Source organism: Lindgomyces ingoldianus, assembly GCF_010093535.1.
Source record: "Lindgomyces ingoldianus strain ATCC 200398 unplaced genomic scaffold BDR25scaffold_10, whole genome shotgun sequence".
Taxonomy (NCBI): Eukaryota; Fungi; Ascomycota; class Dothideomycetes; order Pleosporales; family Lindgomycetaceae; genus Lindgomyces; species Lindgomyces ingoldianus.
Window position 1 is genome coordinate 1,484,051 of NW_022985171.1, and position 23,872 is coordinate 1,507,922.

At 38.4% G+C, this 23,872-nt stretch overlaps 5 protein-coding genes across 5 annotated transcripts; 3 read left to right on the forward strand and 2 right to left on the reverse strand.

Moving 5' to 3' along the window:
* Positions 1-2,173: 2,173 nt before the first annotated feature.
* On the forward strand, positions 2,174-4,947 carry BDR25DRAFT_353310 (uncharacterized protein; the record flags this gene model as incomplete). The annotated part of the gene is made up of 15 exons (XM_033695151.1): positions 2,174-2,203; positions 2,267-2,569; positions 2,623-2,794; positions 2,956-3,083; positions 3,202-3,351; positions 3,404-3,655; positions 3,693-3,752; positions 3,804-3,858; positions 3,915-3,967; positions 4,008-4,084; positions 4,115-4,147; positions 4,218-4,270; positions 4,350-4,404; positions 4,456-4,653; positions 4,719-4,947. 15 exons carry the CDS (start codon positions 2,174-2,176, stop codon positions 4,945-4,947), a joined length of 1,848 nt encoding a protein of 615 aa, XP_033549845.1.
* Positions 4,948-4,983: 36 nt separating this feature from the next.
* Positions 4,984-6,071, reverse strand: BDR25DRAFT_341764 (uncharacterized protein). Its single transcript, XM_033693640.1, has 2 exons — positions 5,853-6,071; positions 4,984-5,802 (listed from the first exon to the last, which is right to left on the reverse strand). Exons 1-2 carry the CDS (start codon positions 5,958-5,960, stop codon positions 5,158-5,160), a joined length of 753 nt encoding a protein of 250 aa, XP_033549846.1. The 5' UTR covers positions 5,961-6,071; the 3' UTR covers positions 4,984-5,157.
* A 1,058-nt stretch (positions 6,072-7,129) lies between these two features.
* On the forward strand, positions 7,130-8,134 carry BDR25DRAFT_283666 (uncharacterized protein; the record flags this gene model as incomplete). The annotated part of the gene is made up of 4 exons (XM_033688067.1): positions 7,130-7,442; positions 7,491-7,613; positions 7,664-7,894; positions 7,950-8,134. The coding sequence occupies exons 1-4, from the start codon at positions 7,202-7,204 to the stop codon at positions 8,132-8,134; spliced, it is 780 nt and encodes a 259-aa protein (XP_033549847.1). The 5' UTR covers positions 7,130-7,201.
* Positions 8,135-10,286: 2,152 nt separating this feature from the next.
* BDR25DRAFT_353313 (uncharacterized protein) lies at positions 10,287-11,361 on the reverse strand (the record flags this gene model as incomplete). Its single annotated transcript, XM_033695152.1, has 9 exons — positions 10,287-10,341; positions 10,371-10,504; positions 10,544-10,552; positions 10,610-10,708; positions 10,749-10,914; positions 10,951-10,977; positions 11,008-11,149; positions 11,174-11,260; positions 11,343-11,361. The coding sequence occupies 9 exons, from the start codon at positions 11,359-11,361 to the stop codon at positions 10,287-10,289; spliced, it is 738 nt and encodes a 245-aa protein (XP_033549848.1).
* A 16-nt stretch (positions 11,362-11,377) lies between these two features.
* Positions 11,378-13,002, forward strand: BDR25DRAFT_283667 (ADP-ribosylglycohydrolase). Its single transcript, XM_033688068.1, has 2 exons — positions 11,378-11,694; positions 11,766-13,002. The coding sequence occupies exons 1-2, from the start codon at positions 11,385-11,387 to the stop codon at positions 12,896-12,898; spliced, it is 1,443 nt and encodes a 480-aa protein (XP_033549849.1). The 5' UTR covers positions 11,378-11,384; the 3' UTR covers positions 12,899-13,002.
* Positions 13,003-23,872: the final 10,870 nt, after the last annotated feature.

Sequence of the window (23,872 nt, forward strand, 5' to 3'; positions counted from 1 at the left end):
TTCTAATAAGTTATTAGTAGTCTCTAGGTTTCTACCTTAGCGCATTCTTTATAACTTTTCTAAAGGCAATTTTAATTATAAGGGATAGAAAGTTCTAAACCTAAAGGCTTTAGTTAATAGAAGGTCTCTAAGATCTTATTTATAAACTAAATAGTTTAATATAATAGTGTGTAAGTATTATAACCTTAACTAAATTAAACACGTCTTAGAGCTTAGACATAGTTAAATAAATAATTAGTGTAATATTATAATAAAGCTGTTACTAGCAAAAGCAAGTTTTCTAATATAATGTAACAGCATAGGCAAGACAATAGGTCTAAATGCGGTAGGAATCTACTTAGAGGCATATAGAAGTGCGTAGGGACTTAACAACCTAGGAATCCTATTAACACCTATAGGCCTTGTACAAAGGATATTAGAAAACTACTAAGCTAGCTAAGAGAAGAGGTGCAACTAAATACTTAGGTGAATAGAGGTAACTGCAGGGGACAGGGTTGAGTTATAGTCAGGGCTGATACAGGGACTCTTCGGATAGGTTCTAAGCGACCCGAGATGGAACGAATCATGAGAATCGTTACACATAATATATCTAAGTAGTAGAATAGCTAGATAAAGCATGTAAGAATAAGGCTTATAAAAATAAAGCCTATAAAGATAAAGCCTATAAAGTAGTAACATGCTAAAATAACTATGTTTTTAATTAAGATAAAAATTAGAACATTATAATAAGTAAAAAAATAAAGTAGATAGCATAGTTCCTAAATTTATTAAAAGATTACTAATAAAATAAGCACTAACAGCATTCTCTATATTAATCTCTAAACATAAGCTCTCTAGCCCTTAGCAACCTGCCTTTAACTGCCTAAAACTACTAAAAATCTTATATAACTACTGTAAACAGTTAGTACAACAGCCTTATGTATAGTATAGTATACTAAGTAGGTGCCCTATATGTAACGACTCTCATGAATTGTTCCATCTCGGGTCGCTCGGAACCTATCCGAAGGGTCCCCGTATCGGCCCCGACCATGACTTATCCCTGTCCTCTGCTGTTACCTCTATTTCCCTATGTATTTAGTTGCACCTCTTCCCTATAGCTAGCTTAGTAGTTTTCTAATATCCTTTATACAAGGCCTATAGGTGTTAATAGAATTCCTAGGTTATTAAGTCCCTACGCGCTCCTATATGCCTCTGAGTGGATTCCTACCGCATTTAGACCCATTGTCTTGCCTGCGCTGTTACACTATACGTACGTACGTGACTAAAATAAGTGTACTGCACTACTGTACTATCAGGTGTACTAACAGTTAGACACACTAATTAGCTTGTAAAAGTTATCTAGCATGTTAGTTATTTATTATCTTTTAAAAGACTCTATACATAGCTATAGTATATTGCTTTAAAAGTGTTATGTTTTATTTAAAAGCCTAGAGTATAAGCTGTATCTAATATTCTTTTAGCACGTTTAAGTAGTGTTGTTAGGAATGCATTAGTGTAGGAAGAGTAGTTTAGTAGAGTATTAGTAAAAGTAAACAACTTAGGTGTGTAAGCAACTTGCCTGTAGAGTACGTTAATTTAAGTAGCTTACTTTACTAACTAGTAGGTTAAGTATTATAGGTTAGTTTATATAGCCTAAGTTATTCTTAATGTTATTTTTAAGTCCTTAGTAGTGATCGGAGAGCTCAAGTTGCTGAGGTGGGACGTCTATGGGCTGTATATCTCGGGGATCGCAATTTGTGAGTGCTGAGGCGCAGCGCTGGCAGTGGAGGTTTCTTCTGGGACCGAGATAGCAGTTGCTCAGGGCTCTCCGGGCCGAGATTTAGCCAACCCGGTGTCAGACTCTTGAGGTCTATGCTCGGTGTTCTGGGTCCCTTGAAGAGCTGGTTCGGCGGTCTACACCTCGTAAGGTAAATCGGCATGGAGAGTGTGTCGGGAGTCGCTATTCTCTTCTAGACCTAGCTCAACAGGCTCATGAGCAATAAGAGCGAACACCCCTTCTAAACCTAAATCGGCAGGCTCTCGAAAAATGTAAACAGAACCGTCTAGAGTATTACATAGCATTTCTTCAAAGGTTGAAATTGGCAGGTTTGGAGATCTCATCTGGAAGCAAGGACAGTTAAGAACTAATGGCAGCGAGCGGGTACTTAGCGCTGATCATAGGGTAGGAGCTGTCATGAGCGAGCAAGGGAGAGTCTTAAGGAAGGTGCATGCTGCCATTCGAATTAACTAAGAAATGTTAGAAACTAGGTCAATTTCCCAATGATAGGGCATTCTCACCTTCCTTAGTTGGAGGATCGCAGGTCTTGAGCTGAAGCTAGGTGTCGACAAAGTAGACATTCTTCGATGGGAGCTTCGAGGAAGGTGCCGCGGAGTAGGTACGAGTGCGGGAAGTGACCATGACGAAATCATGGCCCTGAAGGGGAAATCCGTGCCGAATTCAATTCGAGAAGTCTCTGACTGCGCTTCCCAGAGAGACAGCGCCTGGCTTTATAGATGCGACCGACTCTGCGTCTGCAAATTGGAGAAAGTTTTTGCAACGGCGCTGCCGGGCAGTCCGTGTCGTCTCGCCGTGAATATTAACTACGCTCCGCCACCAGTCTGACACCACATGGGCCTGATTAGTATCGTGCAATGTATGAATCATATACCTATGGCCCCAAGGTTGGGCCCTCGCGTTCTCGGCATCCTCGACATGCGCTGAGCCATTCTCAGTTGCTCGGTCTCATCATCTGTGTCAGTGCAGACTGGGGAGCATTGTGCGGCACACTTGCCTTCGCGCTGACATTGAGGAATGGTATAATAGGGTAATAGGCACAGATCTACTGTGCACGGGAGAGAGTAAGCAGAAAAAAGGGGTGAAGGTTGAGAGGCTTAGAGTGAAACAACACCGAGACGTGGGAAGCTCCTTATAAGTTAACTGACAACGATTAAGTAATGAATACAGATCGATCGTAGATCTAAGACTCTCCGGTGCCAAAAAAATCGCTGGCTTAGATGCCTCCACTTTCGGAGGCAAATCCCTCCAGGTATGGAGGCGTCTAAGCCAACCCAACATCGTGTATAGGGAAGATATACAATCTTACGTTTTCCTCTATTCCTGCACTTTTCTTAGATTCCTTGTAAAGTAATATTTCTAATAGCTATTAGTTACTGTGAGGCTATTAATCTCCCCTACTCCACTCTAACGTACACATTTCTTAGCCCCGGAATGCCTTCTTGCATTCTCAGCAACAATTCTCCCCAAACGATTCGAAAGTCTCAGAAATGTCCAGTTTGAATTTCAAAATTGGTTCGGCATCAATCGCCACGACTACAGCAAGCTTAATTTCTTCCCCGCTCCCATCTCAAGCAGTTCTACAACCCGGCGCCCCTGAAACCGAATGAAGAGGAATTAGGGATTTAGCCGATGGTATGTGAGGTTCTTGCCCATATGAAGGGGTTGAAGAATCCGAGAGTAATTATTGCTGATAATGTGTTCAGCATTAGATTTCATGAATTGGATAAGAATAGTTACTGCGACCTAGTTTTAAAGCCTCTGGAGGCTGTAAGTGTGAGAGGTAAACATCAAATTGAGGTTGAGATGGAATGGAAATCGAAAAGGTATCCGAATCCGAAGGTGGTGGGACAATGGGAGAGAGTAATTGAAGGCGAAGAAGTGTGGAGGTTTGGCGAGGCGTGGGACACGCATACAGCGTGAGCTACTGCTTACGAAATTCCTTGCTCACGGTATGAAGATTCTCTATACTTTCTTAGTATCATATTTAGTACAATGTGAGATGTTTCTCATTATTGGCTCTGATTAGCTTCGCTTGGCATTTCAACTCTCAAGACAGAAGCAAAAGATCAGTGCGAATACAGGTAGGGTTAGCAGAGCCTGGCTGCGCGCTCCCCACCTCTTTCGCCGACCTCATCAGAATACCTTAGTGACAAATTGGCAATGGCTTTAAGCCCACAGATCGTATTTTGGGTTTAGTTCTTCTGGCTTCATGGTACCTTCATTGCGACAGTCCTGGGAAGCGATCAACCATAAAATAGAGAAGCACTACGAAAAGAACGCTCACTACAAGCGGAGGCTGAAGTGGAGGTAGATCAAAGAACTAATACCTCCTCCAAGTTCTAGGAAAAAGAGCACTCGCCCTGCCCTTTGGTCACAGAGATGAGAGGGAAGCATCTGACTAAAGAGAATCGCTCTTCTTTAGGCTCCCGTGGGAGCGTAGGGAGATAGTGTACAAGGAGTATATTAACACCGAAACCATTTATATTGCCATCAGTCATTGACCTTCCTATTCTTCTTATTCCTTCTACCTCATCACTTGTAGATTCTCCCTTATTGATTGAAAGCTATTGAGCTTTGTTGGCAAAGGGTCACAGGGGCGCATTGGAAGGGAAGTTGAAAAAAACGGAGTAATTGAGCTAAGCAGAGGATACGTTCTTAAAATCTGAAGTGGACGCCAGGGGGCATCACAAAGATAGAATTTCCTATCCCAAGTCAGACTGGTTGGAAGAATACAGAGCGGAAAGGGTGCTCTTTTTTGCTGAGGGGACTTTGAGCGGTTCGGCAAATGAGGCTTGTGCTTACCGCAAGAAAAACAGTCCTTCTGGGGATGCAACCAAAATAGACTTAGCGTCTTTCCAATGCGGATTTGAAACGACGTCCAACCTAACTTAAACCTCATCCCATCAAAATCTCCCCTCATCCATCGCGAATACGTAACAAGAATGGTGTTGGGTTCCCGAATGCCAATGTACAGTTACTCGCCACACGCCATGCCCGTAGCACATAGAACACAGCACCCGTTACCCAACTTGAAAGGTTGTCTCGAATCGGAGACCGAGAAACGATGCTCGAACATGGAAAGTTCGAAGCTAGAGCTGAGGAGACGAGAAACGCCAATCGACTTCCTTTCGGACTCCAATCCTGCGAACGCGAATGCGATAAAGATTTGATATCACGATAGGACATACTGCTCCGTTGCTCTGCATCCAATTTTTCGTATAGCTATTTCTACAACCATCGCCAATAATTCATAGATACAAAGAGGCCAGACCTCAGCGAATCAATAGACTGAAGATAAGAAATTGCCTCGAAACCAGGCAACAGCCGCGCACCAGCAGTCTCTGTTTTCCAACCGCAGACCCACTCTTTGGAAGACAGATTCATGCCCTGTTCGCCTTCTTAGCCTTGCCCTTGCCTTTGTGGTGCGGTTCTGGCTCCGGTGAAGCTTCTCGAGCTTGCTTCTTTCCTTTCCCCTTGTGGTGAGGTTCCGGCTCTGGCTCGGCCGCGCGGGCTTGCTTCTTGCCCTTGCCCTTGTGGTGAGGTTCCGGTTCTGGTTCAGCCTCGCGAGCTTGCTTCTTCCCCTTCCCCTTATGGTGAGGCTCGGGGATAGGTTCCGGCTCGGCTTCACGGTTCTGCTTCTTGCCCTTGCCCTTGTGGTGAGGTTCCGGTTCCGGTTCAGCCTCACGAGCTTGCTTCTTCCCTTTTCCCTTATGGTGGGGCTCGGGGATAGGTTCCGGCTCGGCTTCACGGTTCTGCTTCTTGCCCTTGCCCTTGTGGTGGGGCTCAGGGATAGGCTCGGGCTCAGCTTCGCGATTTTGCTTTTTTCCCTTTCCTTTGTGGTGAGGTTCCGGGACGGCCACTGGATCTGGCTCTCTCTTGTTCTGTTTCTTGCCCTTACCCTTATGGTGAGGCACTGGTGAACGCCGGTTCACCTTTTTGCCCTTTCCCTTGTGATGAGGATAGGGAGCAGGCTCACGAAGGCGAAGAGCGTTGACGAAAGAAGAAGCAAGTACTGGACCACTTCCCTACATACTATTAGCTAAGACTTAGGCATTTAAGACAGACATATACTTACAGGTTCACGAGCCTCAACTACGTCAGCGTTAAAAGGCTTGTCAGCAACAACATATGCCACAGTTGAAGCGCTGAAGGCGAGTAGGGGAAGGAAGCCGTTGAGCCTCATGATGAAGATACGAAAGGAATGTACGGGTCAGCCAATTACAATGAACGAAGGATGGACCGGCCACCGACTACGGAGGAGAAGCAAAAAGGAGTTTGAGCAAGTTTGAGAACGATCGACGCGCTGCCAACATGGTCTGATGGGACGCGTGAACCTTTATACTCAAGTGGATGCAGTTCTTCTTGATCAGGTCTTGATTGGTTGGTGTCTGGATTCTAGATGGCATTAACGATGTTGGCTCAGAGGCTACAATGGCAGCCATACGCGAGTCCGGAAGCCCTTACTCTAGGGCGTGCATCGTCTCGTGTTCTAAGGGGAGACGCGCTATGCCTCGGGCGGGAATATGTCCTGTTTCCATTATAACCCAGCCAGGCGAGATTAGGTAAACCCGGCCGCTGAACGGTTAAAGCGGATGTCATAATCGAGAGCCTGCAATCTAGTAAACTAGAAAGGATCGTGAACTGCCCCTTCAAGTGCCAACCTCACCAATGGCATGTTTGCGCTGTCTAACCTCATGAAGAGTCCTTGGCAAGGCGCAAAACGTGGTGAAACGATGCTGGAGTGTCGTGGCTGCTCCGGGCTGTCAGTCCAAAATGCCGCTGCACCTGAGGCTTCCAAACAGGAAACTTTTGGCGTTGAGAGAAAGTTGACACGGAAGCTTATGCGTCACCAGAGTCTCAAATGCCTTGCCACACCCAGAATATCCCTTGTTAGTTAGATCGCCAAGATAAAACATTGGTGAAGGGCCAAGAGTTCCAAGACATCGCTTAGCGCCTGTCTCCAAACCGAAACGGGACCACTGACCAACCACAATCCACCACTGTCCCGTTGCAAAAGCCTGGAAAGCGGTTAGCCTGGCCGTTACAGGATGCCTGAGGCACGGTGTTACTTGCCCAAAGGCTTGCTGAAATGCGCAGACCCTCCTCTTCAGTGTTCCCAACTCAGACACCCATCGCAGCCTGATACCGTGGGACTATGCCATGAGCTTCACGAGGAATACTACTACTAATGCGGACGGCTGTTTGTTCTGAGACGTATGATCGACCTTTCAGGTTTCTCACGCAAAGCGTTCTCTTCCAGACCAACTACCAGGTCTCCTCTGTCTTCGAGATTCCAGCGTTGAGCGCTCTTCCTCGTCTTCAATTCTCCCCCTTCGCTGGTCGAATTTACATCGCAATTTTTGTGTATAACACTTTAATTACTAGTAGATCGGACAACCCCACCGTCTCCAATCGTCCTTCATCATGGATTCGAAGTACACAGATCGAGACGATTTGAGTTCTGAAGGCGACTACGAAAAGACAGCCTTCCTCAACAACCACTATATCAAAGAAGCCAAGACGAAGAGGGGCATGCTATGGATCACACTCTTTAACCTCTTCTTATTCACAATATCGATCATGATCCTCATATGCGCAATCTTCTCCCAAAGCACAACGTACATTCATTCGGCGGCGAAGTTGATGGATGACTTCGATATCTATTGTGAGTAGTATCTCTTAGCTGAGCGATCCTCTTTGTTAACTCAGCTAGCTCCTGCCGCACACGTGGTAGAATACCATCACGTCAAGTTTGAGTTCCCAAATCCGCTCAACGCATCCAAATATGTCGGCATCACGGACGATGTTGACAATGCTTGGATGGACATTGCTTACCGTGAGTCATCAAATCAACTCTCCCCTCTGCTAATTTAACTCTCCCTGCAGTACCGGATCAAATGGTTCGAGTAGAAGACATGGCGAAGCTCCAAAAGCCACTCGACTCAATGAAGGTCACTGACCCCAAGACCGGAGAGGGCGGGTACCGTGTTGGCCTAGAAGTTTTCCATCAACTTCACTGCTTGAATCTATTGCGCATGTCGACGTACCCGGATTACTACACTAAGTTGTGGTGGTCGGATACTAATGACAAACCCGAGAAAGTGCGAATGCATCTCGGTACATCATTCCTACTCTCTATCTTCTCAAGCGGAGTTACTAATTGTCATTGTAGACCATTGCATTGAGATTCTAAGAGAGAATCTCATGTGCCAAGCCGATGTAAACGTTTTCACTTTCCATGAGAAGCCGGGGCTCGAGGGGTTTTGGCCCGATTATGAGCAGCACCATGCGTGTAGGAACTTTGATCAGATTAGGCAGTGGGCTTTGGATAATGCCATGCCGTATGCGGATGTGTGAACACGAATTATCGCCAATAAAAGAGAAGAGAAACATAGAAATTTTGAATGTGAACAACATAATTGTACATAATAAACAAGCCTGGAATTTGGAGCGCTCAATGGATACCCTTTGAATCAGACACTCGGGGAATATTTGCAGGTATTGGGATCCTCCAACAGTTATGTGCTTTCGTCCCGCCTTCCGTAGTAAGGGTACATATCCTTCTTGCGGCTCTTCTATCGCACCTCCACTATTCTACATTCTTCATTTCTTCATAGCCTGTCTTTCTTCTTTTCGGGCTCCCTTTCTCCTTTGTCTAAATTTTACCGTCGCCTTTGCAATGATCGACCGTGATCGACGGAACATGTTCTATCCGGTCCACATTTGTCACCAGCTAGTTTCAAACTTTCAATCAGCAGTCAGTAAAGAGTCGGGTGTTTCTCAACCGAGCTCTTGGAAAGCTGATATACGGCAGCTTGTGTCTCTGTATTATGCGGCGCCCGAAACTCAGGCCTGCGAATATGCTTGCTACCATGTCATCCTTAGTCGCATTAAACGCATTTGGATGGAAATGTAGGTTTTGTGGATCTGAGTGGCTAGTTAGATAGCCTTAGAAACGTCTTGCTGGCTCAGAGTGAACGAAGGTATCGGTACTTCTGAGGCAAGCGAGCGAGGAAGTCGGGTTTGACGTTTTCACCGTGTGAACTCCGTCATTTGTTGCTCGTTCGAACTCTCGAAGGCCAAGTCCCCACCATTGACGGTTTACTCACTAAAGCGCAAGCTTTCCCCCTTCGATCGAATAGTCCACCGGCCTAGGCTTTAGCACTTAAAGTTTAAAATTGCAGTTGATAATTTTGCTATGATCATTGCTCATACGTCATGATCTAACGTTAGCATGAACGCTTTAAGGTTCAGTCAAGCTGGCCGAGACAATCGCAAGAGTAAAACATCACACCCAGCCATTGCAGTATTCCTCTAGTTCGCAATATACTGAATGCTGTGCTCTCATTTCTAATTACCTCTCGACATTGCAGCTGATCCCAAAATAACGAATGTCGGTATTCAACAACCCGATTAGATCTTTACATTGTAATTTAATATAGCGGGCCTACGGGACGGCATCACTGGACCCTAAGGGACCTCGCGCTATGCAGACGCTGCACCGAGCTTCATCAGTTGCGCGTCCGGGTCTTTTGAACTTAGTCCATGAGGCCCAAAGAGAGCCGCGTCGTTTGCAATTCTGAACTCATTACCAGCGTGTCACATTGATATGCTCGCATCGGCATGCTTTCCCCCAATCCGTTAGCCCATCTACTAAGCGATGAATGATCCAATGAGCATCGTCAAAACTGCCATGAGTTGCCACTTGAGAGTTGGGCGGTTTAGCCGGATATTCAACCCTAGCCAGGATTTCCGCCAACCCCAAATGGAAATTTATATACTGATATGAAAACGCGCAGCAAATCTACCCAGATTCTGGTATTTCAGATATTTTCGCGGTGGTTGCTGGGCAAATTGTGGGGAGAGCAGGGAGGCTGGTGGGTGCTTGGTGATAAGGCCACGTCCAGGTGGGCAAAGGCTTGCTTATACATAGTTCTTAAGGCCCGGGGCTCGTATTTGCGCTCTTCTTGGTCTTCTCTTTGGCTTGTTTTGTGTGACAATCGAATTGTGTTGATCCCTAAGAAATCTCCTAAAACGTCAACTTCCACCCTCTTGCCGGTCAGGAACTAGTCACTTACGGGGCTTTTAGGACGCCTTTCTTCATCATGCACATTACTGTGCTCGCTTTTGCTTTGGCGGCTACGGCTGTTGCTTCACCGTATCAGTGGGCCGCTCCTCGAGCTGTTCAGCTCGGTCGGTATGCTCTCGCTCCAAATGCAACCAACGGATCGACTCCCACCAATACATCCAGTGGCCACCATAACCCACACAAAGAGCCGACCCCGTCATTCATCCAAGCTTGCAACTGTCCAAAACCTATTGTACCAGTCGATCAATTAACGCCATCCGAGGTGAGCGATTCTCGTGTTTTGTGTTCATGATGGATAGCAGTGGAGAGCGAAAAGAGAAAGGAAAGATGGAGGGATACGTAGGATAACTGAAAGCGGGACATATTTGGATGATTAATGGCGATAATAGAGAAGGACTTGGAAGGGTTGTACGCTGATGACTAACTGGGAGATGTAGAGATGCGAATTTGAATGGGCGGCCTCCATGGCATGCTACTACCAAGCGCAAGGTGGATGTCCCTCACCAAAACCACTTGCTGTAAGTCTCTTCCCCAAGTGGACGTTTAATTTCATCCACTGTTTTCAGAGAACTGACGCTCGATTGTGCAGTGCTAAGTGCAAAGCCGATGCTTGAAGCATCAATTCCGGTATCGGATCGCTATCTTCTAAGTGGAAAGGAAATGAATATGTAGAGCACGGAGGTGTGCTTCCGATGTGCCAAGTGTCCGCGCTAGAAGTTTTTTTTTTTTTTTTTTGTGGGGACGGGAGGTTGCATTATGTTTGTTGGTGGTAGACGTATTCTGTTCTTCGTAGTACATATTGATTCATCAGTTTGTGGAATAGACAACGCGACATACGAATGCTGATCTTCAACAGCACTAATAAGGTGTGCCTATATAAACAAATGAAACTCGCAAACATGGAGAATTCAAGTCATCGGACAGGTCTTGGTATTTAGGCACCCGCGTTCTATCGGCGAATGAGCTGGATGAAAACAAGTTGTTCGAGACGTATTTGAAGATAAAAGATGATGCCTGAATTGGAATTATTCGAGAACGCGTCATTGGGCTGGCGTGAATTCAGGGTCAGTAGAGAAACGAGGACACGTACTCGCGGAGCTTGTACGTCAAACTTCGGGCCCGTAGATTAGCCCACTGTTACACTGCGATTCTATCAGCGGGGAAGCAAGTTAGGGTTTGGTGAAAAGAGGCGTTGAGAGATGAATGGAAGTCGCTGAAAGGCCCCGAGGTTGAGTGGGCGACAAGGATCAATATACTGACTAACCCAGTCCTGATCTTGCTTCCTGCTTCCTATTTAGCACTGGCACCCTTTTGCGTCTTTGCATTGCAAGACAGAATTCGCAGCCAAGGTGTCACTTCAAAATTTCGGTCGGATACGAGGCGAGCCAAAATGGCTCAGCCACCACGACTCGACCGCCATGCCAAGGCCCCACGATCCAGGCTTCCACTTTATTTATCTTTAAACCCGTTAAACACCTTCCGAACCATATCCCATTTTCTCTTTCGTATGCCCCAATCATGGCAGACTTTGTTCATATCGAGCACCCAACATCCGAAGACCCTCTCAACGACAAATCGAACAATGCCCGACCAACTCCACTAGAAGTCACACCTGCGAAGCCGGACCTGAGATTCTTGGATGTGCATCCTTTTGTCAGGCAAACCGTGATAGACCGGGTCTATGGATGTATAATTGGGTCTGCATTGGGAGACACAATTGGCTTGTACACGGAGTTCTTGCCGAAGCATGCTTGTGAGACGATTTATAAAGAGAGGGCATTCAGGCTTGTAGAGCCTACAACGGAGTGGTATCCGGACAGCCATAGGAGTAAGTATGCCCTCATTAATCCTCGAGTTCTATCCAAAGTCAAGCATAGAGCATCCTTAACAAGCCGATAGATCGGTTCGAGAAATGCGCTTGGACAGACGATACAGATCAGGCCATCCTTATTCTTCTTGCATATTTACAGGCCCAATCCTCTCCTGACGCCCTCAAAAAGGTTCCGCAAAGTTTCGCTTCACGCCTCCAAATCTGGTGCACTCAAGGCCTCCGAGCTCTTGATAGGCCCCCTTGCGGGATTGGCGCTCTCGTTGGCTCTGTGACCATGAACCCTGATTATCTAAAGGACCCGGTTGATATAGCTACCAAACGGTGGCTGAAGACGCGACGACATGCAGCCCCCAATGGAAGCCTAATGCGGACACACCCAATTGGGGTGATTTGTGTCGGATTGAGTGAAGTGGAGACCTGGAACGTAGCGACGGAAGTGGGCAGAACGACTCATGTTGATCCACGATGTGTTGTTGCATGTTGCATTTCCGTGGGCTTGATCCGTGGTATGATCCGTGGAGAGATCCTCAGCGAAGGAGACGTTGATAAAGCGATTGAACGCGCATACAGCTGGGTGTTCGCGCAGCCAGAACTCATGAACCCAGGTCTCGATCCTGACATTACCGAATGGGAAATCAAAAGACATCTTGAACGCAAAGAATTTGAGCGCCACGTTTACGCGACGAATTTACCAGAGTTACAACTCGATAGTGCTATGGAGATGGGATATATCTACAAGTGCTTGGGCTCTGCTCTTGTGACTCTGCGTAAGGCCATTCGCGCCTCAAAGATGGGTTCAATCTCGCCACCCGCGCTCTTCGAAGAATTAATTACGGATCTCATCATGGAAGGGGGTGACTCAGATACAAATGGAGCAGCGGCAGGTGCTCTCTTGGGTGCATGGGTAGACTATAGCAACTTGCCTCCTCACTGGTCTAATGGACTGGCTCACAAGGAGTGGCTCATTTCTAAGACAAGACGGTTGACACAAGCCGTGGGAATTATAGAAGGCACAGTAGCCGAAGTCAAAGACGAGGCGCCGGATGGCGGGAAGGGACTGATGACCGAAAAGGAATTAGAGCAGAGAGATCGAGATTTCCTATTTGTGATCTTGCAGAAAGACAAGGAGAGGAAGGAAAAAGAAGAGAGAGAGAGAAGAAAGAGTCAGGGGAAAGGACTTGCTGGATGGTTCAAAAAGTGAATTGGAAGAAGCATCTGCATTGCATCACTTAGTACCAATGCTTGTGGGTTATAAGAGCGACGGCAATGAAGAACTAGAGTAACGAGGGCGGTGCAAGGTATACCCACATAATAATAAAAAGTAATATCAATGTATTTCAAAGGCGAAGCATGCTCAAAAACTATTAAGACACATCCCCTAAGAGACTATAAGTTTGGGTTTGAAACCTGAGGGGAAGTAGTATAGCTTTCGTTTTGCTCGGAACACTATTGGGAGGATGTGTACTATTGCTAAAATTGAAGAGGGCATCTGAAGGAACAGACTGTGTATATCCCCCTCCTTTGTGCCAAAGTATGCAACACGAAAGGGGAAGGATACTAGTATTTTAACATAAAAAGGTTAACGTATCTCACAGGTGTGCTGGCTATTCTACTAAGACCCTACTAAAACTATCCTAACATTATAATGCCTTAACAACAACACTAATTAGAACTTTTTAAAAAAGCTAGAGTATAGCTTCTACTTTAAGCTCTTAAATAAGATGTAATAATTACTTATAACATGCTACAGCCTGTTACAACATCTTTTATATAATATTAAGCAATTAACACGCTAGATAGCATTTATAAGTAGATTTATACTTAAATTATAAAAGGTAAATAAAACTAAAATGGTAATTATTTAGCATATACTTAACTTAGCTAAATTAATTAATTTTTAACATACTAAGTGTAAACTAGGCTATATTAGTATAAACTAGCTTAGTATGTTTACTAAGCGCTAACAAAAGCTTAAAGTTAAATTTAATATAACGTACACTATAAGCAAGTTACTTACACACCTAAGTTAATTACTTTTACTAAGACTTTACTAAACTACTTTTTTTTTACACAAGTGCATTTCTAACAACACTACTTAGACGCACTAAAAAAATGTTAGATACAGCTTATACTCTAGGCTTTTAAATAAGATATAACACTTTTAAAGCAACATTCTATAGCTGTTACAGTTAACTTGGACATGCCTTAGACTCTCCCTAGAGAGCCCTCGGCCTGGCCTTAGGCACATGACGTCCTGTCACGTGCCCTAGCACATATATATATCCTCTCACAAACCCCTAAGTCTCCTTAAGGATTTGTCTATTAATACTATCCTGTACCCCCTTCTGCGCTTTATGCTTTTTGCTTTACAGTGCTCTTATAATTTAAATCTTTTATACTCTCTTACAGAGACGCAGTTAGTTTAAAGAACAGAAGGCTACTTTTACTACTGCTTCTTAAGCCCTACCTTAATTAAAGAGCTGTAACAACAATAGCTAGTAGCAGCTGCACATGTAAAAGCAGGGCCACAGCCACTACCTCTTCTAAGGCTGTCCTAGAGACAGATAGCAGAGACTGCTATAAAGTTAAAGGAATTCTTAAACACAAAGATCTAAAGGTAGAATAATAGTTTTTTATAAAGTAGCTTAGGTAGCTTCTTAAAGACTTTACCTAAAAACTTAAAAAACACCTTAATAACTATAAAAAAGTTTTGTAAAATTATTAGCTTACCTTTTATAATGCATTGCAACAGAAGTAATAGCTAAATGCTACATTTATAGGTACCCTCTAGAGTATAACTGCACTAACTTTAGCACTTGCAGCAAAACCTAATGTAATCTAAACTTTATAATATAAGAATTACTAAAAGAAGTTAGCACATAGATAAAAAAAGAATAAAGTAATAACTTATACTTCTTACTATAAAATTTTAACTTTATATAGCTTATAAAGTTATAACCTAGAGTGTAGTAGAAATGTCTGTATTAAAGGTACTGTCTAGGGCCACACTAGACCTAGAGAGGTTCTAAGTAAAGTCTAGACTAGGTATTATCTATATATATAATAGAAATATTTTAAAGATTTTTAAAAAACATTACTAGCTACTTTTTTAGTAAAATAAAAGTTTTACACACTTTTAATTTATTTATGTTGTACTAGACTACTAATTTATAACTAGTAAGCTTACTTTCTTAGCAGCAGGTATATTTAGCCTGTAGTAGTACTACTGTTTTTTCTAGTTAGTTGTGTAGCTGTTCTTAAAAAAAATTACCTTAAACTTAGACTAAATAATAGTATTATTTAGATAGTTTTTACTAACGCTACTAAAACTACTTTAAAATAAAGTTAGCTATAATTTAAATAACTTATAATACTAAGACATACTTTATACTGCTTATAGTTATGTTCTTAGAAAACCTAACACTACTAGGCATACTTTACTAGCGTAAAGCCCTTAGTCTTACGCTTTAGCTACTAGAAGTATGCATTAATATGCTTTTTAAAGGCTAGCGCATATAAAAAAACATTTTTCTAATAGTAAAGCTAAGCTTTAGCATCTAAGTTAAGTTTTTAACTTAAGTTACTTATTGTAACAGCGCAGGCAAGACAATGGGTCCGAATGCGGTGGGAATCCACTCAGAGGCATATGGGAGTGCGTGGGGACTCTGAACCTGGGAATGCCATTAACACCTATAGGCCTTGTACAAAAGGATATCAGAAAACTACTAAGCTAGCTACAGGGCAAGGTGCAACTAAATACATAAGGGAATAGGGGTAACAGCAGGGGACTAGGTCAAGTCATGGTCGGGGCTGATACAGGGACCCTTCAGATAGGATCTAAGCGACCTAAGATAGAACAATTTATAGAATTATTACACTACCCCCCTCTCTGTAAGCTAATAGTCCCTATCTATAGTGTATAGAAAATATTTAGAACTAATTTAGAACTAATTTAGATAGAATACAACAAAGTACAACCTTTTAACTAAAATTTTCTGTTACTAAAAAAAAACTAAACTAAAGACCTAATACTAATATAATGCCTTTGTTATAATGTTTTTGTTTAGTAGTAACTAGCAGTGTAGTTGTTGTTAATATAGCAAATTTATTATTTATAGCAACAAGTGTTTGCTTGCCTTACTTATATAGTCTAGTTAATGTTGTTAGTTTCTTCTTTAGCTATTATCTAAATCTCTACTTTGTAGGTATTGTTGTGCACCTAACATCTTATACCTTAGTCTGCTAATTAATTATAGTATTAAAGAAATTTACTATGCTGCTCTGCCCCCCTTCTAGAGCCTCTTTAGAGGCCTTTTAAGTTATCTGCTTTTAGGCTGCCTGCACCTTAGCCTGTAGCCTTTAGGTTAAGTTCTCTTTTTAGTCCTTTAAATTAAAGAAATGCAAGTATTACACCTTACGCAATAAAAAATGCAACTTTGTACAAATATAGTTTAATACAGCTAGGGTATAGTTCACTAACGCGCGCGTAGGTCCCCTTATATTGCAAGGAGGAATTTCTAGTCCTTTAGAGCCATCTTAAGCTATAGGCGGCGGCCTAAAACGCAGAGAGTAATAAGGACAAGAAGAGGGCCTTTAAGAGAGCTTAGGGGTGCCTAAAAAGTCTCTTGCTATTAGTGTAGCATAGGTAATTTAAGGCATTATTAAGAGTGATTTAGTAGTTAGTAGAGAATAATTAAGACTAACAGTTTTTAATCTAGTTAGCTGTTTAATTTATGCCCTTAATTAAGCAACTTAGTCTTTAAGAGCTATATTGCTAGAGTTTAACTCTAAATCTAGTAGGTTTTTAGCTTTAGGTCCTATAAAAAAAGGTTTAGCTGTTAAGGTTAGTAGTTATTTAGCTTTAGTAGTAGGCATCTTACCTTAGCCACAACTAGAGCGTGTTGCAAGCTTTATACTAAGGTCTAAGAGTAGTTAAGAGTTAGGTATTAGTAGTTATCTCTAATTCTAATAAGTTATTAGTAGTCTTTAGGTTTTTACTTTAGCGCACTTTTTATAACTTTTCTAAAGGTAATCTTAATTATAAGAGATAAAAAGTTCTAAACTTAAAAGCTTTAGTTAATAAAAAGTTTCTAAGATTTTATCTATAATAACTAAATAATTTAATGTAACAGTATGTAAAAACTGCAACTTAAACTAAATTAAACACTTTTTAAAGTTAGACATAGTTAAATAAATAATTAATGTAATATTATTAATAAGGCTATTACTAGTAAAAGTAAGTTTTCTAATATAATGTAACAGCGCAGGCAAGACAATAGGTCTAAATGCAGTAGGAATCTACTTAGAAGCATATAAAAGTGCGTGGGGACTCTAAACCTAGGAATGCCATTAACACCTATAGGCCTTGTACAAAAGGATATTAGAAAACTACTAAGCTAGCTACAGGGCAAGGTGCAACTAAATACATAAGGGAATAGGGGTAACAGCAGGGGACTAGGTTGAGTCATGGTCGGGGCCGATACAGGGACCCTTCGGATAGGATCTGAGCGACCCGAGATGGAACGATTCGTAGAATCGTTACACTTATAGTTTTAATAGCGCGTTTATTATAGTTAAAAGCTTAGTTAATATAGTACTAAAGAATATTTCTAGTGCAGTAAAAGTAAAAGTTAAGCTATATAAAGTTAGCATAAACTTAAAAAGCTTTAAAAAGACCTACTTTTACATAGCTACTTACTTTTTTATTAGTATAGCCTTTATAAACACTAAATAGTGTGTCTTTTAAGCATACACTAGTGTTTATAGCTATGTAAAGATTAAAAGCTAAAAGCTTTTTACTACTTTTTTTAAATAATAGCGCAGTAACATAGCTACAGCACTATTTCTAAATAAGTAGTAGCTAAGGCTTTAAGTAAGGTAGAAGCTTATAGACATATGTAAAAATCTTCTTTTTAAAGCACTAAGCAAAAGATGTAATAAGTATAGTAAAAATAAATAAAGTTATAGCTAAAAAGACTAGTTAAAAAAAAGCTAAAGTATACATAAAAAAAAAAGTTTAAAAATAGTAAAAATAGTATTTTATACTTAAACTTACACTTACTTTTTTTACTTTATATAAAGTTTAGAGTTACTTTAAAGCCTTACTACTTATAACCTACTTAGTATAGAATGTTAAAGAAATAAAAAAAATATATAAATAGCTTAAAAAAACTATTACTTATGCTTATACTTAACTAACTAAAAAAGTAACTACTTTTAGTAAATAGTAACATATTAAAAGCATTATTTTTAAGTATTTTACATATAAAGATATCTTTAAAGCACTAATTTATTAGTACTTAAAAAAACTAGTAGAATAACTTACTTATATAGCACTATACTTTTTTATTTAGCACTTATAACTTTAGACTAAAGTAGCTATAGACTTAGTTTTAACAGCTTTATAGCACTAACTTTAAAACTATTTTAGTAATACATTAAAGCTCTAAGCTATTTTAAATAAAATTATAATATTATAAGCTTACTAATAACTATTTTTTTAAAAGAAACTACTTACATAGAAGTAGTGCATTTATAAATGCTTTATAGTACTTATAAGTACTAAAACTAAAACTTTAAGACCTTTAAAAGTAGACCTTAACTAAATAGTAAAAAAAAAAAGGTTATAATTTTAAGTTACTTTTATAAGAGTAAGCTTTTTAATTATAGTTTATCTACTTTACTTAGCCTTTATAGGCCTATTAGGCTTAATCTAATAAGATAAGAACGCCTTATATTAGTAGCTATAGCGCTAGTAATAATGTTCTAAATTACTTAGTTATACTTTTTTTAGATATAGTTTTTCTTTACTAAAGTTTTTTAGAGTTTAGTTACTAGTAATAAGTACTACTTAGGTGTAACCTGTACAGTCCTAACTGCAGGTCCGCCTAGGGCTAGTCTAAGTTACTATAATATCCTACCTATCTAATTGCAGGATTAAGGACAACCTGCAGAAGGAGGGAGGCTATGTTACAGTTAACTTAGACATGCCTTAGACTCTCTCTAGAGAGCCCTTAGCCTAGCCTTAGGCACTTAACGTCCTGTCACGTGCTCTAGCACATATATATATCCTCTCACGAACCCCTGAGTCTCCTCAAGGATTCGTCTATCAATACTATCCTGTACCCCCTTCTGCGCTTCATGCTTCCTGCTTCACAGTGCTCTTACAATAGCTATGTATAAAGTCTTTTAAAAGATAATAAATACCTAATATACTAAAGAACTTTTATAAGCTAATTTTATAGCTAACTTATAAAAGCTAGATAATAATAAAAAGTAAGTAATTATTAAGTATATACTTAAGCTATATATGTAAAGATTTTTCTTTTAGCTAGTAACTATAGCTAATATAGCTAATTCTTTACACACTAAGTATAATCTAGGCTATATTAGCATAAACTAGGTTAGTGTGTTTATAAAGTGTTATTTAGAGCTTATAGTAAAGTTTAACTATAATTATAACTATAAAATGTAACGATTCTCATGAATCGTTCCATCTCAGGCGGCCCGAAACCTCCGGAAGGCCCCTGTATCGGCCCCGACCCCGACCTGGCCCTGACCCCTGCTGTTACCTCTATTCCCTTATGTATTTAGTCGCACCTTGCGCCTGTAGCTAGCTTAGTAGTTTTCTAATATCCTTTGTACAAGGCCTATAGGTGTTAATAGAAATTCCTAGGTTCTAAGTCTCCACGCACTTCTATATGCTTCTAAGTAGATTTCTACTACATTTAGACCTATTATCTTGCCTGTGCTGTTACATTATATTAAAAAACTTACTTTTACTAGTAACAGCTTTATTATAATATTATACTAATTATTTATTTAACTATGTCTAAGCTTTAAGACATGTTTAATTTAGTTTAGGTTATAATACTTACACACTATTATATTAAACTATTTAGTTTATAAATAGAATACTAGAGACTTTTTATTAACTAAAGCTTTTAGGCTTAAAACTTTTTATCCTCTATAATTAAAGTTACCTTTAAAAAATTTATAAAGAATGCGCTAAAGTAGAAACCTAGAGACTACTAATAACTTATTAGAACTAGAGGCAACTGCTAGTGTCTAACTAACTACTCTCTAACTCTAGAGTTAAATACGCTCTAGCTAAGCTATACTCTACCTAATTTAGAGTTAATGCATAGCAACATGTCCTAATAGACCTTAATTAACCTCTAAATTACCTCTAATAATGCTTTAAATCACTCTTACTACTTTAATAATAAGAGACCTTTAAAGCACTTCTAATAATGCTTAAATGTTACTTTACTAAACGCACACCTAAGATTAATAACTACATAGATAGTAAAGAATAAAGAGTAAGTTTTAATTATTAACAGGCTAGACATCTATATAGATTACTATTAAAACAGGCGCACACGCATGGCGTTTAGTTTAGAGGACACTGCTAGCAGTGCAAAGGAATATTTTAGGGCAAGGACACCTAGCTAAATTAGACTAGTTTTAGTTTAAAAAGGTAAAGGACATAACAGTAATACTTAGTACTATAATTACTACTAATAGAGACTATTAGTCTATAGAGGGGGGGGGTAGTGTAATAATTCTTATAAATTGTTCTATCTTAGGCGGCCTAGAACCTCTAGAAGGCCCCTGTATTAGCCCTAACCCTAACCTAGCCCTAACCTCTGCTGTTACCTCTATTCCCTTATGTATTTAGTTGCACCTTGCCTCTGTAGCTAGCTTAGTAGTTTTCTAATATCCTTTGTACAAGGCCTATAGGTGTTAATAGAAATTCCTAGGTTCTAAGTCCCTACGCACTTCTATATGCCTTTAAGTGGATTCCCACCGCATTTAGACCTATTGTCTTGCCTGTGCTGTTACATAAAAAGCTTTTTATAAGAATTCTAAAGTAATTTAAAGCTAGTTTAGCCTTATAAAAATATAAAAGCTAAGTATTACATTTAAAATAATAATATATATAACTTTAATGTCTGTACGCAGCAGCAGCGTCGCGGCCTGGATACGAGCGATCACGCACGAGCAGGATCACGTATCTATGTCACATGATGCTCGTGCGCGAACCTCTGTGCGCGAACATCTAGATATCCCCCTTTTCCTCTGTACAGAGGAAAAACAAGAAGAATTAACACTAGTTACTTAACACCCCTGTGCAATGTTTACACTGTGCAAACCTCTCTGTCTTATACACATTTGCTAACACTAAGTGCTAGCTAGCAGAGAGTCTATTTAACACTAATTAGTAGTTTAAATACTATAAAAAAAAAGCTTTTTTTATACCTTTTTATTTAAAAGTTTATATATAAAAAGAATTCTTTTCTTTACTACTTTAACTATAAATTAGTAAGAGTAAAAATAAAGTTTAATTTATATGTAAGTAGCTATAAATCTTTATTTAGTTACCTAAGCAAAAGTAAGAAACCTGTCTATATAATACTATTTAAAGGTATTATATAAATAGTAGTGCTTATTTAACACTAGGAGGTCTGTTTTATCTTTTTACACAAGGCTGTTTAGAGGCAGCGTACAATAAGAAGTAAGACAGCGCGCAACAACGCATAATTAACTACTATAAAGCAATAAGCAACGCTAGCTTTATTTATAACTAGCTAACATAACATATTAACATATAACTAATATGTACCTTTTATAGGCATCTTAGCAAAGACTTTAGTAAAGTAGATAAATATTAAAAATTAAGTAAATAAAATTAAACTATTAAATAACACACTTAAAAAGAAGCTTAATTTATACATAGCTAACTTAATTATAGAACTCTACACATTAAGCGTAATAGACATATGTATGCTTAAAAACTTTTAAAATAACTTTATAAAGTAAAAGCTTATACACTTTAAAAATTTTAGCTAACTATTTTTATAAAAACTAATTACTACTCTATAGAATAAGAGCATTAGCTTTAAAAAGGACATAATAAAGGCTACTATACTATATAGACTTATAAAAAAAGAACACATATTTACTATTTTACTAAAGTATTATATAAAACTATTACTACTATTACTAGTCTTAATGTAATAAAGGATGTCTTTATATAAATTACTTATAGACCTAATACTTTCTTTATAATTAGTATAACTACCTTGTAATAGCTTACTGTACAAGAGCATAACTAGGCAGCTACATGTTCCTGTAGCTATAGCTCTACATAAGATTCTCTAAAGCTTATACCTACTATATATAATTTAATTACTATATAATCTATACTAACTTTTACTTATATAAGATATTACAGTAGAGAACTTTACACCTAAAAAGGTTATATAATTTTAGAAAGTATAAAGAAAAAAAAATAACTATATAAAGTAACTATATAATATTCTAGCTAATAAAGCTATAGTATTTATTAAGCTTTACTAACACTTTACTATCTTTAAAGTATTATACATAAGCATCTTTTCTAATATTCTTAAAAGGCGCGCACACATGTTCTACTTTTATAATATTAGTCTAGAATAATTATAGAAGTTACTATATAAGCAGCTTAGTAATTACTTTAATACTAACATAAACTATAACTAGTATTAGATAAATTAGATAATAATAAGCTTTACATAAAGTAAGTAAAAAAACTTTATAAAAACTTTATATAAAGCTTTTAAAGCTATAATTAATAAACTTACTTTTATATAAAAAGCTTTTAGTCTATAATTTTAAAGTAAAATACTACTTTACACTGCTATTATATAAGCATGCTAAGAGTAACTTAAACTTAAATAAGTAATGTTTTTAATTAAGCCTATATGTAAAGTACTATATAGTAACCTCTATTTAGCACTTTAGGTTATAATTAATTAATAGAATAATGCATTTATAAATAAATTCTAGAACATGTACTACACTAATAAGTAATATAGCTTACTACATACATATAGCTATTAACAACATAGAAGAAGCTTAAGGGGATATAAAAAATTATTTAGACTATAGTTTTTTACATAATTAAAGTAATGCTTTATTTATTATAAAGAAGAATGTTAGTTAATAAATTATTTTTACATAAATTAATTTTATATAAAATGCTAATATATCTCTTTATATAAAAGATTTTATAATAAGACACTAATATGTAAAAAAGTAAATATGTATATTTAAAAGTTTAAAAGTAAACTAGAGTAAAAAGAAAAAAAGTTGCATAATAATAACAACTTAGATAAAAAGAAAAGTAAAGAGATTATTAACTACTTTACTAATACTACATTTCTTTACTATGTAACTGCAAAGGACATCTACAGCCTAGAACTTAAAGGATACACAGAATAGTTTATTCTTAAAGATTAATACTATATAGTATACTAAGGTAAACTATAGGATACTAGCGTAGTAAAAATCTTTACTATAAAGAAGTTATAACTTAAAGCATACTTATAAAAATTCTCTTATACAAAAGTAGACTAAATACTAAGAAAGAAAAGTATTAGCTTTAAAAAACAAAAATTAATAAAATTAATTAGTACTATATAAATTACTAACTTAGTTAGTAACATAATGTATTACATTTTAAAGACTTTAACACTATTTTTGCTATTACTAGTAAATGCTAACTAACTTAGGGCATACTTTAATAATGTTTTAAATGTTATTATACATAAAAACAAAACTACTATTTTTATTATATAAAAATAAAGACACTTTTTTTTAATATTAGTAAAGAAGAATTTATGTCTTTCTTTACTAAATTAGAACTTTACTGCCTCTACTACTAATTTAGACACCCCTACATAGAGAGACTCTAGAAGATGCTAACTAGCGCTAGCTACAACATTAATGCTGTAGTGCTAAAAAAGATTAAGAAGTTTTACTACCTCTGCTAATTATATAACTAGGCTCTATAAAAATTTAAGTTTATAATTAAAAATAACACCTACTTTAACTATAAAGTTATTATTAATGTTATATAAATTAATAATAAAAATGTCTTACATGTTATTAATATAGATATATTATTTTAGGCTGCTACATTTCTAAAATCTATATCTACACAAGATACTTAAAATGCACTGTGCAAATGCTAGATTAACACTTATTAAAAACTTTTAGACTATATTATATATAACTTTAGTATAAACTTTACTTTAAAGAATTTTTAAGCTTATGTAAAGATTATAGAAGCTACATGCAGGCAGATGCCTATAGAAGCATATTAGGCAGTTAGAAAGGTTAAGCGCGCGCA

What these genes read in the sequence shown, in the direction of transcription:
- BDR25DRAFT_341764 (XM_033693640.1), bottom strand. Translation starts at nt 5,960, where the DNA reads ATGAGGCTCAACGGCTTCCTTCCCCTACTCGCCTTCAGCGCTTCAACT. An exon ending in TAGTTGAGGCTCGTGAACCT is followed by an intron (nt 5,803 to 5,852) that starts GTAAGTATATGT and finishes AATAGTATGTAG; the next exon opens with GGAAGTGGTCCAGTACTTGC.
- BDR25DRAFT_283667 (XM_033688068.1), top strand. Translation starts at nt 11,385, where the DNA reads ATGGCAGACTTTGTTCATATCGAGCACCCAACATCCGAAGACCCTCTC. An exon ending in GTATCCGGACAGCCATAGGA is followed by an intron (nt 11,695 to 11,765) that starts GTAAGTATGCCC and finishes ACAAGCCGATAG; the next exon opens with ATCGGTTCGAGAAATGCGCT.